The 14733-nt window shown below is 57.6% G+C and overlaps 1 protein-coding gene across 1 annotated transcript; it reads left to right on the forward strand.

Moving 5' to 3' along the window:
* The first annotated feature begins 9345 nt into the window (after positions 1 to 9345).
* On the forward strand, positions 9346 to 14421 carry SOX8 (SRY-box transcription factor 8). The gene is made up of 3 exons (XM_024553417.3): positions 9346 to 9922; positions 11169 to 11398; positions 12210 to 14421. Exons 1-3 carry the CDS (start codon positions 9501 to 9503, stop codon positions 12947 to 12949), a joined length of 1392 nt encoding a protein of 463 aa, XP_024409185.2. The 5' UTR covers positions 9346 to 9500; the 3' UTR covers positions 12950 to 14421.
* Positions 14422 to 14733: the final 312 nt, after the last annotated feature.

Genomic DNA, 14733 nt, shown 5'->3' on the forward strand with positions numbered 1-14733 from the left:
GGTACTGACACGCACTGCGACGTCACAAGCGCGGGGAGGCAAAAAGCACCGGCATATATTTACAAAAAATTGTGTATTTATTCTCACATGTTTAATCTTCAGTCACCTTCGAAGTGCTCTCCATGTGATGCAATATACCCATCGAGACGTTTTTCCCCTGCTCAAAAGTTTTTAAACTGTTCAATTTTGATGCTTTTCAGTGCTTCTGCTGTTTTTTGTTTCACCTCTTCCACATTGGGAAACATTTCCTTTTGAGGGCTTTTTTAATGCAAGGAAACAAAAAAAAAAGTCGCTTGGGCAAAATTGAGTGACTAGGGAGGGTGAGGCAGGGGGTCCTGCCGTGTAACGGTGGAACTGCTGAACACTCAGCAGTGTGGGCAGGTGCGCTTGTAAATCACCCATCGTGAAATGGAGAAAGGCATTGTGTCTTCAAAAAAAAATTCATTGAAGCTGAACGCAGCCTCTCACAACATTGCCAGTTGGAACAATGATACAGATGGGTTCCTAGAACACTCACCTAGTGGGGGAAGCCTGTACTGCAAGGGGTCTGCCCTCCAGAAGATAATTCTGGGTTTTTGGGGGGTCCCCGCATAGATGAACCACGAAACTGTCCTGCTGAGTGAAAGAAGCCAGAAGCACAAGGCTATGTGTTGTCTGATTCCACTTACGTGAAATGTCCAAATAAGCAAATTCACAAAGTAGACCCATGATTCCTGGGGGCGAGGGGAGGGGGATGGATGAAGACTGACAGCTAATGGGTACAGGATTTCCCTGTGGGCTGATGAAAATGTTCTAGAACTAGATAGTGGTGGTAATTGCACAATATTGGGAATGCAGTAAATACCACTAAATGGCATACTTAAAAATGCTTAATTTTATGCTATGCGAATTTCACCAAAAAAAAAAACCAAAACGTAAAAATATATGCCCCGGTGTTGTTGCAGAATCACCTACAAGGCGCTGCTTTTACCTGTCAGAATAGGTCATATCATTCATACCAAATTCACCTCTTGATCCATATTAGGGAGCACCAAACAGTTTTAGAATACTACTCAGGCGTGGGTGTGTCTTCTGCCCCAAGACTGCGCTCTACTTAAAAACAAAGAAAACCTTTTCTGCAAACTGTGGGCCAGCCCCAGTGCCCCGGGCTCGTGTTGGAGAGGCATCAGGATGTTTTCCGCTCGGCCGACAGCTCCGTGCCTGCACCGCAGGCACGGTGGGCTCTCCACCAGGCAACCTCTCGCCAGCTGCAGGGGATCGAGGGGCGAGGCACTCCTGAGCCTACACTGTCAAGCAAAATACCGTATGAAAAAAAGTGAGGTGCTGAGGTGAGGTCCAATTGCTTGGAGCTGGTTCCAGGAGGACCGGGGGCCAAGCCAGCAGGGAGCCAAGAAAAGGAGGAGAGAGAACAAATTGGGGGCACCCTGAGAGGAGCTGTCAGCTCAAGCTCGGGGACAGTGTTGTGCAGGTCCACACACAAGCTGGAACCCTTAGGTGGGCCCATCAGGGACTTGGGCCCACCTAAGGGCCCAAGCCCCTCCAGCTCGGCTCCGGAGCCAGGACACACACGAGCCCGAGGGCTGGCGGCACTCCCAGCAGCTGAGGGACGACTTCACAGAGGAATGAGCCCTGTGTCAGCACCTCACCCAGCTGTCCCCATGCACCCTGGCCTGGCAGCCCCTGCCGCATCAGGGCATTTGTCCCTGACGTGCGTTTGCAGCTGTCTCTGGCACCCCTGAGAACCCAGCTTGGGCCCGAATCTAATCGTGCACCCTTCATTTACCCTAATTTTTCATGTCTTGACATGTTGATGGGGAGGGCAGGACCCACTGGCATTAACATCTGTCACTTTCTTCTGGAGGGTGATCAGTTTGGGCCCGTCCCACCAGGACTGTACAGCGGCCAAAACTCCCTGGTAAGGCTGGCAGGTGCGGGTGAGGGTGGGCAAGCAGGTGCTGGGCCATTTGCTGGTTGTTCTGGAACTGTGACTCACTCACAGACGGCTGTTCTGCTTGGCTCACCCAGCTCTTCTGCCAGCACCCTCAGCTCCAGCCCCTGAGCACTCCCGTGCCTGTGCCCCAGAAGGAGATGTGGCCCTGTGTGGCCCAGTGAGCTGGTGAGCCATGATTGCTAGGCAGAGGAGGAAGCAAAAAGCTCCCAGGGCGGTCCCATCCTCTGATTGTAGAGCTCTGCAGGGAAAAGAATGTGTAGATAAAACTTTTATTTTTTCTTTTAGAATCACATTCTGAACGGGAAGAAGCCTTGGGAATTGCCTAGGCCAGCAGTTGCTAACAGGAGGCCCGTGGGCTGAATCCTGCCCGGAGAGATGTATCAGTTATTGATCTCCACAGTACCGCCATGTAACAAACAGTCTCAAAAATCACAAGTTCTTGTGTTGGCCAGCAGTGCTACCCATCCAATCTGGGCTCCAGCATGAATCTGTGGTCAGCGGAGGTCTGGTGGCACTGGCTGACCATCGGCATGACTAGGGCCTCTGTCCAGCCATCCACAGGCCCCACCGTTCCTTACAGCCTCCCCCGCAGCAGCATCCACATTCCCTCCCTGCTTGGCTCTCAAGGGCACTTAAGTCCAAGACCCCTCATTTGGCCCAACCTCCATCTCACAGTGGGGGAAGGGAGCTGAGGGGGAGCTTGTGCCCAACGCCATCCATCACCAGGTCTTCCTTCCTGTGACCCTCCCCCGGTGATTAAAGCACACAATCCATTTCTGGAAAGAGTGGGCGGCCTTCCTGTTACATGTTCTCCTTGAAGGCATGCCCAGATGGGCCCATCCGCAGGAGATGATAATGAGTTCACAAGCATGGAAAACACAATAAACACCAGGTGTTGGCTACTGCAAGCCTGGCATTCTACATACGTCAGCCCACACAGGCCCAGTGGTGCCCCTCCGGGCAGGCACTCCAGACCTCTCTACTGCCCATAGCGACCCCTTAACTTGCCCGAAGTCAAAGGACCACAGAGGACAATGGCAGGCCCCCGGACCTCAAACACCCTCCTTTCCAGAATCCCGGTGCCTTCTTGGGGAAGTCCACAATTCCTGTACCCCACAGGCGGTTCCCATAGCCCGAAGGAGGCTGGCAGCCCCGAGCGACACGCCGTTCTGCAGTAGCTCGCTTCACACTTCATTTAGAATGCTTTGCCAGCATGAGCTTCTGGAGGGCAGGCCCTGTGGGTCGTCACCCTCTGGCCCAGCACCGATGCAGGCCTGGCATGGGGTAGAAGCTCCAGAATTATTTGCAGGCAAAGCTCCAGAACAGAAAACACACCCTACAGGATCTCATGTCATGGACCCACGCGGTGACCGCGTGAGGGGCTTTCTCTATGTCGGGATGGCCACACATGATGTTGAAAGCAGCCAGAAACCCGTTCCTAACCCCCTTGGGTTGTATCATTACTTCCAAAGAACGCTCAGGGACTTTACGTTGGTTTATGCAGACTACCTCTGCAAAGCCCACTCAGCACCCATTGAAAGAGAGACTACGCACCCTCAGCCATTAGAAGGCCCCAACCCAACTGCCTCGGGGTCCCAGCCAGACAGACCAGCCAGAGCTGCAGCCTAGATGATGAGTGCTCCTGCTCTTGTCTGACCGAGATTTCTTCTCACACTGGCACCGGAGGTGACTGAGGGGGACTGACAGTTTGTGCAGCAAAGGTGGCCCCATATTCTGCAGTCCTCAGGTCCCGGGGGTGGGTGGCTGCTGGATCCTGTCGACACATGCCACGTCCCATGAGGAAGGGGACATGAGGGTTTGCCGCTGAGAGAGCTGGAGTCTGCACTAGCCAGCTGGCCAGGTCCCCGTGCCAGGCCCCGATAGACCGATGCAAAAAGGACCCGACAATTTCCTGCATCTCTGCCCCTGATCCTGAGCCTGGGGAGGCAAAGCTCTGCCTCACTTTCATCTGAGCCTTCCAGCTGCAGCGCAACCGCCTCGCTTTGCGGAAGGACCATGCAGCTTCCTTCCACTTTGCCCACTGTTCCCGCCTGAGGGCACCTTAATTAAACCCTCCTTCGCCAGAAATCTCGACAGGTGTGTTTTAATTTGCCTGTGATACTAATGGGTCTTGGAACCTTCTGCCTGGCAGAGGTGGTCAGGGCACCTCCCTCAGAAAGAGGGTTTCCCTCCGTGACGTGTTTATTTCCATCACACGCATGCCTTTCCCAGTCAACATCTGACACGGGGCTCCACTTCAGAGAGGTTCGCATTTATACATCTTGAACAAGAAGTCTCATTCAATCTGAAAGTTGAGTTTAGAAGGACGCGCACCGCGCTCAGCACCCCTTTGGGTTCGGCACACTGATTTTCTAGAGCTGACTTGGACAAGCCTCTCCTAGCCCTGGTGGCTTTTCAGAGCTCAGTGCCCAGAAGACAGAGGAGCGTGGTACACAGGACCGGGGGCAAGGGCATGGTGAAGGGAAGGGGTCCGAGAATGAGAGTGGGATCCAGAGGAGTGAGGGGCTGTAATGAGGCTGGAAACTGGGGGTCCTGGGAAGTGAGGGTCTGAAATGGGGCTGGGATCCAGGGTAGCTAGGGCCCAGAATGAAGGTAGAGTCTGAGGTCCAGGGGAGTGAGGGCCTGGGTTGGGACTCAAGCCCAGAGATCCAGGAGTCTGGTGTCACGGAGATCTTATGGGCTGGAAATGTCCAGGGGAAGGCATAGCTTGATCCGGCGTCTCTAACACCTCAGCAGACTCGGCTTACTTAGAAGATGCTGCCAGGGCCTGGCCTCAAGCCCTGGTGCTCTCTTTACCCAGGGAGGGCTGAGTGTTGAGACTCACAGGACCCTGACTGGGGATGTTTTTTGGCTACAGAAACACCCTCTGCTTGTCATCAAGGAGATGTCAAGCCGAGACCTATAGGCTGCTAGTGAGGTCAGCGCCCACAACTTGGGGAGAGGTGGGTAGGCAGAGCCAGGGGCTCAGGGACTGCTCCTAGCCATGGGTGAGTGGAGGCCAGAGCTGAGACCAAGCTGTTCCTGACACATCTGCACCCCCACGTGTCACCAGGCAATCACACTGGGGCTCATGCCCCATGCATGGGACCAGTGCCCATCACAGCCTGGCACCGAACACCCTAGTGCTGCAGGCAGAGAGGGGAGGAATCCAAGCATGAGGTTCCAGTGTCCTCTGAAGGCATGGAAGGGTGAGGAACAGACACGACCAGCTCCCAAATGGGCATCTGCCCAACCAAAGGGCCAGCTTCAAGCCCAAACCAGAACTTCCACACCAGAGGGCAAACTAAGTTGAGGATGGGGTTTCAGCAAAAGGCTTGGCCCAGAGTCCCAGGTCTGTTACCAGGGGCTGCTGGACTCCTGGCGCCCCTGTGAGGCCTTCTCCTCTCTCTCTGGAAGCCCAGTGAGGCAAGACGAGGCCTCCATGATGGAGCCGCTGCTCGGGGATGCTCTCCATCTCTGCCCTGGACACTTGGTTTCTGTAGACCAGCCAGTAATTAAAAGTACCAATTAATCACCGAAACCAAGCCAGGGTTTCCAAGACAGGATGGCAACCTCCTCAGGCTGACTGGTAGAGAGGCCCAGGCCAGGGCTGCAGACACAGGAGACGTGCCAGCATTCGCGGCCCCATGTGGCCTGCCCCCAGCACCAGTCTCTTAAAGGCTGTAAAAACTACGGACATAGCCTCCCTGACTGTCCAAGGCTGGGGCCAGGCAGAGGATGGGCAAGGCAACGTGAGGAGTGACAACAAGGCGCCCTCCTCCATGATGGCATTTAGCCCTCAGCAGCCCCTTCCTTCCCACTCAGCTCTTCCAAAGCCCGGCAAAGATAGCCTTCCTGAGCTGGCCACCCTAGAAGGCTTTGGGGGTCTCCGTGCCTGAAAGATGTTTCTTAGAGCCCTCCAGGTCAAGACTGGCCAGGCCTCAGGTCTTGCATGCATAGGGGGTGCCTGCAAGCCAACACCTCCTTCTTTGCAGGTGCCCTGAAACCTCTGTCAGGGGTGCGGGTATATCAGCTGTCCCATGCCCAGGGCTGACAGTCCAGACTTTGCCAATTGGATCATTTCCCTGGAACCACAAAGCCCTCTACATGAAGATAAGGTCATGTGGATGGGGGCAGGTGGGAGCAGGAAGGAAAAGCTGAGAGAGGAGGAGGCCAGGAGGTGCACTGAGAGGGGGTTCAAAGAATCGTCCCTCAAGTTTTAATTCACTACAGCCTCGCTGTTCTCAGATACCCTGTGTTTTCTACTGCCTCAGTGCCTTTGCACAAACCTCCATTCCCCACCCTGGGAGTGCCCTTTCCTTTCTGAGAGATTGGAAGCTTCAGGCCTCAGCTTAACTGTCACCTCCTCAAAGCCACCTTCCTGGGTCCCCACCCCATGTGGTGAGTGTCTCAGCCCCTCAGTGTGTCTGCTGTCAGATCCTCCTCAACTCCAGCATCTTCCAAACAGGGACTATGCAGTGTGGTTCTGCAATGTGCTGCCCAGAAAAGCCCCTGGCACAGAGCGGGGTTTCATCGACACCAGTGAACAGATGAACAGGTGCCGCCAGCTCCTTCTCTGAGGGCTACGTCCTGGTGTCCACTCAGGGGGCACCTAGCGGCGGAAGACATGAACCACGGTCAGCGCCAATGGAGGATGAGGCTGGGAAGCACGAGGCAAGTTTAGAGGCTTTCAAGACGGCTTGGGTGCTGCCCCACATGTCAGCAGCCCATCCTGGACCGTGGGGGCTGCTCCCTGAATGCTGCCCTCTTAGAAGTGCGCACATTTGCTTTCAATGGCTTGGGCCAAGCCCTGGTGGGGAGCTACCCATACCGCTGGGGTGTGGCCTCCACATATACACGAGACTCCCCATCAGTCCTGGGTTGGTCAAGGCAACCCGGAAGGGCCTAGGACCACACATGCCGCACCGCTGTGACCTAGCATAGGATTCCCCCTGCTCTGCCTCCTTTGCTCCAAGGTCCCAGAAGTCACCTGTCTGTGTCTTAGGGACTCAGGCATGGCTGTGTGCTGTTCCTCATGGGTGGGTAGGGAGCAGGAAGGGGCTGCCTGCCGGGTGTGCCCAATGCAGCCTATGCCTCACTTTGCTGGGAGAGGAGAGATCTTTCTGAAAACCGACCTGGTGTCAGAGGGCACACTCAGTATAGGAAGTGGGTGGGATCTGTTCCCATGTGCAGGACAATCTGGACCAGGTGCCTCGTCTGTGCCCCCTACCCCTAAATCCTGCTTTCGCTTGCATGGGTCCCGTGGGCCAATAAGTTGGGTGGATGCCCCCAGGCAGCCCCCACTGGGGCCTTCCCTCAGTGTCCTCAGGTTGCAGAGTGGGGACCAGGAGTGGAAGGCAGGTCCTCCAGAGAGGAGCCACCACAGACCAGCAGGGGAGGGTGCTCCTTGTCAGGTGACCCAGCAAAAGGAGGCACTTGGCAGGAGGGGAGGCAAGAGAACAGGCCACTCCGTAGGCCAGCTCTCCCTCTGCCACCAGGTGGGGGCCTCCCAGCACTCTGTTCACTTTAAAGAGCAAGCGCCACCCCCTACCCCCTTTCCTGAAGGTGAAAAGTGGGGCTCACTGACCTCTGGCAAGCAAGTTAGTCCATGACCAAAGACAAGAGGCCTTCCGGTCACCTGCAGGTGACAGGAGACCTAGGCTGGCACAGTCCAGATGCGAAGGAATGCAAGGCTGCGGGGACCGCGGCCAGGGCGGACCCAGTGAGGCGAAGACCTCCTCCCTAGCTGGGCGGTCAGAACAGTCGGGACCCCCGCCCGCTCCAAGTACCGCATCTCCGTTTCTAAGGAATTCACAGCCCCTGGTGGTGACGGACCGTTGGGGACACGGTGTCTTGTGCCGGGATGGGGGGTAGCAGGCGCGTCCTGCGCGTCGGTGGCGCGTTGTCCGCCCCTGGGCTGGTAAAGGCGCGGCGGGGCGACTTCGACACCACCCGCCGACTTTCAATTTGGAGTTTTCTGGTGACAGACCAGCCCCTCCTGTTGCCAGAGAAAGGGCATCACTCCTTCTCTTCCAATGGCTACTCGCTTAGGCTTCCGTGACTCCGCAGGAGGTGCGTAGTGGGGAGCCCGGCGCCCTTACTTAGGTAGGGTCACCCGGAGCTCGCTGGCCCCAAGTTCAGAGACACCCATAACCAAGTCAGCCCCCCGAGGGGTGTTGTACCGCGAGGCTCTACGCGGCCGGTCGCTTCCCGGCGGATTTGGAGAAAGAATCCATGCTGCCCTCGGGAACCGCGCGGCCCAAGGCCCAGTCGCGGGGGCGTCCTCCGAGCCGTGGCCCGGCGCTTGCCTCCGGAATAATGTCCCTTCCCAGACCCCACCGCCCCCCTCCCAGAAAACTGCACACCCCGCCCACCTCCTCTCCTCCGCGGGCGCGCCCACCTCCTCCACTCCAGGAGCCCCGAGCGGCCTCCACCTCCGCCGGACCACCCAGGACCGCCCCGCCGGACTGCATCCCCGTCCCCACCCCCCGGGTCACGCCCGGAAGGCTCTGGGCCCCCGCGTCCGGCCACGCCATCCGCCGGGAGGCCCCAGGGACTCAACAACTAGGGTCAGCCCAAGTCTCGCCCAACTCTCCCGCCCCACACCGCTGCCCCGGCTTCTAGGGCCGCGCCCCCGCCGGTCTTTCCAAGCTCGTACCCGGATGGGGCAAGGCACCTGGGATCGCCCGGCTCCGAGCTGTGACTCCTTTCGTTACTCGAACGCGCGCGGCACGCAGACTCGGAGCGCGCGGGACTCTCCGGCAAGTTTCGCCGACCCTGCGGGTGATGAGCTTCAGCTTTGAGGGTAGGCGAAGCCGACCCTCCCCGGGGCCGCCAGCTGGCAGTAGTTGACCCCGGCGCCTCTGGGCTGCGGGCAAGACGTCAAGGCTCAAGACAGGCTCGTGGGGGAGGCCCTTGAGGACCTGCCTACTTGCGGAGTTGGCTACCGAGGCTGGGCGACTGGACAGGGGCAGGGTGCGCAGGGGCCACCACTCGCCTTCTGAAGGAGCAGGGCGGAGAGCCCCGGGGTACGCAGAGCACCCCATTGTCCCCCTCTCTGACCCTCTTTGCCTTCTCGCCCCGCCTGGAAGGGAGGCCCGCGGCGTTGGGGGACGATTCGGCGGGCGGGTGCACCGTTAGGGATCTAGTCCTCGGCTGGCTGGCGAACCGGACCCCACGTGGTTCAGTGCCGGGCGGGGCGCCCGGGGTCGCAGCGGGAATCCCGGCGCTTTCTTTAAGGTGGGGGGAGGGGCGGGGGCGACCAAACTCCGCCCTCGGGGGCAGCGGACTGCGCAGCCCGGCCAATGGGGAACCTGGAGAGGGGCGGAGCCTCGCTATCGCAGCTTAAAGAAACTTGTTGCGGGTCCCTCAGCGGGACTGAGCTTCGGCGGCAGAAGCGACAGCAGGAAGACTGGGGGAGGCGGCGGCGGCGACGGCGACGCAGGTCAGGCCACAGCACGGTGACCTCGGGTCCCAGAGCGGCCACAGCGCAGCCCGGCATCCGACCCGGTGCGCATCTCCGGTGCACGCCCCTTCGCGTGCGGCCCAGATGCTGGACATGACCGAAACACGCACCCAGCCGCCCTGCAGCCCATCTGGCACGGCCAGCTCCATGTCGCACGTGGAGGACTCGGACTCGGACTCGCCACCGTCACCTTCGGGTTCCGAGGGCCTGGGCCGCGCGGCAGGCACGGGGAGCAGTGGCCGGAGCGACTCGGCCGAGGCGGCAGACGAACGCTTCCCAGCCTGCATTCGCGACGCGGTGTCGCAGGTGCTGAAGGGCTACGACTGGAGCCTGGTACCCATGCCGGTGCGTGGAGGCGGCGGCGGCGCGCTCAAGGCCAAGCCCCACGTGAAGCGGCCCATGAATGCCTTCATGGTGTGGGCGCAGGCGGCACGCCGTAAACTGGCCGACCAGTATCCACACCTGCACAACGCCGAGCTCAGCAAGACTCTGGGCAAGCTGTGGCGGTGAGTGTCCCCAGTCCGGGGGCGGGCGCTGCGCGTGAGTCCTGGGGTGCTTGGGGGCTTGGGGCGGTGGCGCTACGCCCGGTGTCGGCCGTGCTCCCAGTGGCTGTTCCCAGGGCGAGTCCTAGTGGAAAAACACCCTTTGGCCAGCAGGGACCAGGCGCAGGGACCAGGCGCCTGGCCCTCCGGGTGTGGACCCACAGAGGGCAGCAGGAGGAGTGTGACACCCTTACCGCATTCCTGGAACCTGGACCGGGAACAGCCCACCGAAGGTGGTGGCTGGCAGTTGGGGGCCCCAGCTGTAAGTGGCCTCAGAGCCTGAAAGCCTGTTCATCCCCCAGGAAATGTTGCCTCTTGTCTGGGAGCAGGACACAGCAGTGGGCAGCATGCTGCTGTCTGGAGGTGGCGCTCCTTGGAAAGGGCAGAGGGAGGGTCTGCTCCACTGGCAACTTCCCCATGCAGCTGCACTTTTGGCATAGTGAAGCTGGTGGGTTTTGCCGAAAGTTGGACAGCAGCAATGAGAAGGTTGCAGCTCACCCCACCAAACACTCTCTATTTGGGTTTAAAGTGGACAGCTTTGGGTTTAGGGCACTGGTACACTGTTCCCTGATTCTCACCTCATGAGTGGGCTCTTGAAGCAAGTATGTTCGTCTTCCATGCCACTGCTTCTGTCTGTTTGGGGTGCCGTGGACCTATGCCTCTGTGCCCCCAATGCCCTGTCCCACAGGCACTTAGAAGTGAACTTCTGGAAGAGTCTGAGGGGCCAGCATATGTTCTGAGCCTCACTGAGAACCACTGGGTTTTGCCAGTGTTTCTGGAGGTCTGGGAAGCCCAGTTGTCGCAGGAATCCCACCTTGGTTCCCAGAAAGCTCACTTTGTCCATAGTGTGTGTATTCTCAGCCGGGTCTTGCTCTCCTCCCCCTCCCACCTTAGAAAGCCCATAAGGAAGGGGACAAATACAGGCTGGGCTGGGGAAATCAGAGGAAGAAAAAGGAGATGAGAGATATGAGTCTTGTTACTGCTTCTTCTTTGACACTAACAAGAACCCAGACCTCACCAACTGGGCACCATGGCTCAAAGAGGGGGAGCACTGCCCGCTGAGGTGCGGGCGCACTCAGGCTTTTCTGGCTGGGGTCGTCCTGGTCCCCTTTTTGCACCTCCCTTGGGGCATGGTCCAGCTTCTGGGCAGCATGGACACTGGTGCTGGCCTGGACGCCCTTGCCATCCAATTGTGCTTTTGGCTCGGCAGCTTGCTGAGTGAGAGTGAGAAGCGCCCCTTCGTGGAGGAGGCAGAGCGGCTGCGGGTTCAGCACAAGAAGGACCACCCAGATTACAAGTACCAGCCGCGCCGGAGGAAGAGTGTGAAGACAGGCCAGAGCGACTCAGACTCAGGCGCCGAGCTGGGCCACCACCCCAGTGGTGCCGTGTACAAGACTGACGCAGGCCTTGGCGATGCACATCACCACGGCGACCACACAGGTTGGCTTGGGGGTCCCTAGTGTCTGAGAATCCTCAGTGGGAGAAGCTGGGGTTCTGGCCATGGCAGAGATGAACAGTGGGGGAGGGAACAGGAGCTCACTCCCAGGGCAGGCATGCATAAGAGAACCAAACCTTCCCTGGGTATCCTCCGAAAGCTCCCAAAACCCCAAGTGGCAGCCACTGCTGATGCACGCTCTGGGTTGGGAGAGTACCCGGTTTAGCCCTTCTGAGCTTGATGGTCTCAGAGCTTTGCCTGGTTGGCACTGTGATGTGGGGTTTTCTGTCCTACCCAAAGGCAACTATGCCTCCCTGGGATTTTTTGCTGGTTCTGACCCAGGACTCACTCCTGCTGCTGGCATGGTGGTCAGCAGCCCAGCTTCTGGATCCGACTGACTGGGGTGCAGTCTTGGCCCCCAAGCAGTCTCGGTGAAGCTGGCCACAGTCACCAACAGGGTTTGTGTGGATTGCGTTGCTGTCCTATGCACAGGGCCCGGTGCTCCTGGAGCGCTACCTAAATGTGGCGATCTCTTCCTTCTCCACTGTGGTTTTCACACTGGGGCCTCCTTGGCCCTGGGTCTTCACATAGAACAGTGCTTAATGGAATTTTCTCGGCCAAGGAGTGAGGTCTGGGTCTGGCTTTGCTGGAATTTCTGGTAAATGTACAAGAACAAAAAGCTGTTGATTTCTACCTGCGGCTGTTAGTGGGCTGGTTTTCCTCCTGTGTGCATGTCGCCAGCCTGCCGGCCCTGCCAGCCCCACCTCCAACCCTCACAGAAAGGGCATTTATCCCTGAAATGTGCTCTGACCCTAGGGCAAACCCACGGGCCACCCACCCCACCCACCACCCCCAAGACGGACCTGCACCAAGGGGGCAAGCAAGAACTAAAGCTGGAAGGCCGCCGCCTGGTGGACAGTGGGCGCCAAAACATCGATTTCAGCAACGTGGACATCTCCGAGCTGAGCAGCGAGGTCATCGGCAACATGGACACCTTCGATGTTCACGAGTTTGACCAGTACTTGCCCCTTAATGGCCACTCGGCCCTGCCCACAGAGCCTGGCCAGCCTTCCACCTCTGGCTCCTACGCGGGTGCCTCCTATTCACACTCGGGGTCAGCAGGCATTGGGGCATCCCCTGTATGGGCCCACAAGGGAGCCCCATCAGCCTCTACATCACCCACTGAAGCAGGTCCCCCTCGGCCACACATCAAGACCGAGCAGCTGAGCCCTGGCCACTACGGCGACCAGTCACACAGCTCCCCAGGCCGTGCTGACTACGGCTCCTACAGCGCCCAGGCCAATGTCACCACGGCCGCCTCTGCTGCAGCTCCCAGCTCCTTCACCAGCTCCCAGTGCGACTACACTGACCTGCAGGCCCCCAACTACTACAACCCTTATGCAGGCTACCCATCCAGCCTTTACCAGTATCCCTACTTCCACTCATCCCGCCGGCCCTATACCTCGCCGCTGCTCAGCAGCCTCTCTGTGCCGCCTGCACACAGCCCCCCCAGTAACTGGGACCAGCCTGTGTACACCACCCTGACCAGACCCTGAGGGCACTGTGGTCAAGTGGAGAGGACCGGTGTGGGCAGAGGAAAACCTTTATTGGCAAAGACAGCTTCTGAGGTCTCCCTGGAGGGGTTGGCCAGCAAGGTGAGAGGAGGCAACAGTGTGTGCCGGCTCCAAGTGCCTGCTGATGTGTGCAGGAAACCGACCAATCCCCTTTGCTTCCAGATCTCCAAACTTCCACCAGTGGACAAAGCCCTCTTTTCCTCCTCCTCTCTCTCTTTGTGGTGACTGGCAACTTCAAAATGAAGGATGGCCATTGGGTCCCTTTTCTGCGCAGACACCAGAACCTTGGTTTTGCAGCACAGTAGAAGCAAAACGGAGCCGTAATACAAAGGACAAAAGGAGGGAAGAGGCACAGTGTCTCTAGGCCTCCTGTGTTCTGTGTTCCGGGCCAGCCCCAGCACCGAGAACTCCCAGGACCAGTGGACGACACCCCTGCAGCAAGAGAGCACACCCACCGCCTTGGCTGGCGGGGATGCGTCTGGAGGAGCAGTTCGGCAGGGACACATCCCCAGCTCTTTGGCGAGGATGGGTCTGTAGGAGCATCTCTCGGGACCAGCTCGTTAGCTCTGAGGTGTTCCTTGTAGTGATTAACACTTCTCTCTTTTATTTTTTTAATTTTTATTTTTGAAGCTTAAATGTGTTTGATTTGTTTTGAAAGCTGTTAAAATGTATTTATGTCCTGTGTTATTTTATCTTTAATTAATGAAGTAATTTGTGCAGAGAGTAGAATTTAAGATAAAATGGACGCCTAGGAGCTGAGGACTTGGGCCAGGAGGCAGGTGGGGTTGGGACCCTCGACCTGGGCCTTTTGGAGCCCGGCTACTGGGAGGCATCAGGGAGGGGCTGAGCTCCAGGCTTCCAGGAGGCAGCTGGGACTCTGAGGGAGAAGGGGTTCGCCTTGTAGTGTGTCTTTGATCAGGTCGGGGTGCTCCTGGCACCAGGCATTAAGTTGGGGTTTAGAAGGCAGGGACGTGGTTGGGTGTGATCCCTGCCCATGACTGTGCTAAGTGGTAGAGATGGGAATTTCCTGGGATGTGGTGGCTTCAGAAACACCTTAGTCTTGGCTCTTAGGAACCAGGCGCCACCTCCAAGCTGTGAAACTAAAACCTTCTTCACTAAGTGTTTTTAGATTCTTTGTTTTAGACAAATAATATCTGACTTACCTGTACTGCTTCCGCTGTATGCTGAGCTACGGTAACTGCCAATTTCATGGAAACTTGTGCCTTTAAACTTTGTAAATTTAAATACATTGGAGAAGTTGCTTCTTTTTACTTTTTCTACTTTACCTACCTTTTTCTAGAAAAGTCTTTTTTGCATATCTCTCTCTGGGGGTGGGGGGGCGGGGAACTACAACAAACTCATTTTTATGCAATCTTATTTTTCAGTGTTGAGTTTGGACTTTTGTTCTCACTTACCTGCTGTGTTTCGCTACTTTCTGACCAAGCAATGCTAACTTTTGTACAGACCAATTTGATAAAATTAAAAAAAAATGCTTTCTACCTACGTGGGCTGCATTGTGTTTGTCGCTTTCCCTATTATATGTTGGGGGGTGGTAGGGCTCCAAGGCCCTGGGGTCCTGCTTTGAAGGGCCTCAGCCAAGGCAGGGGTGGATCTCTCCAAGCCTCAGAGAAGTGGGACGATCAGAGCCCTCAGGCCCACCCAGACCCCACTGAAGGTGGAGACCCGTCTCCATCCTGGGGATGGGGGCTGGCCAGACCACCCTCTCTCTTGGGTATTGCGTCTGAATTTGAATATGACAGATCTCA

This window comes from Desmodus rotundus, chromosome 1, assembly GCF_022682495.2.
Source record: "Desmodus rotundus isolate HL8 chromosome 1, HLdesRot8A.1, whole genome shotgun sequence".
Classification (NCBI taxonomy): Eukaryota; Metazoa; Chordata; class Mammalia; order Chiroptera; family Phyllostomidae; genus Desmodus; species Desmodus rotundus.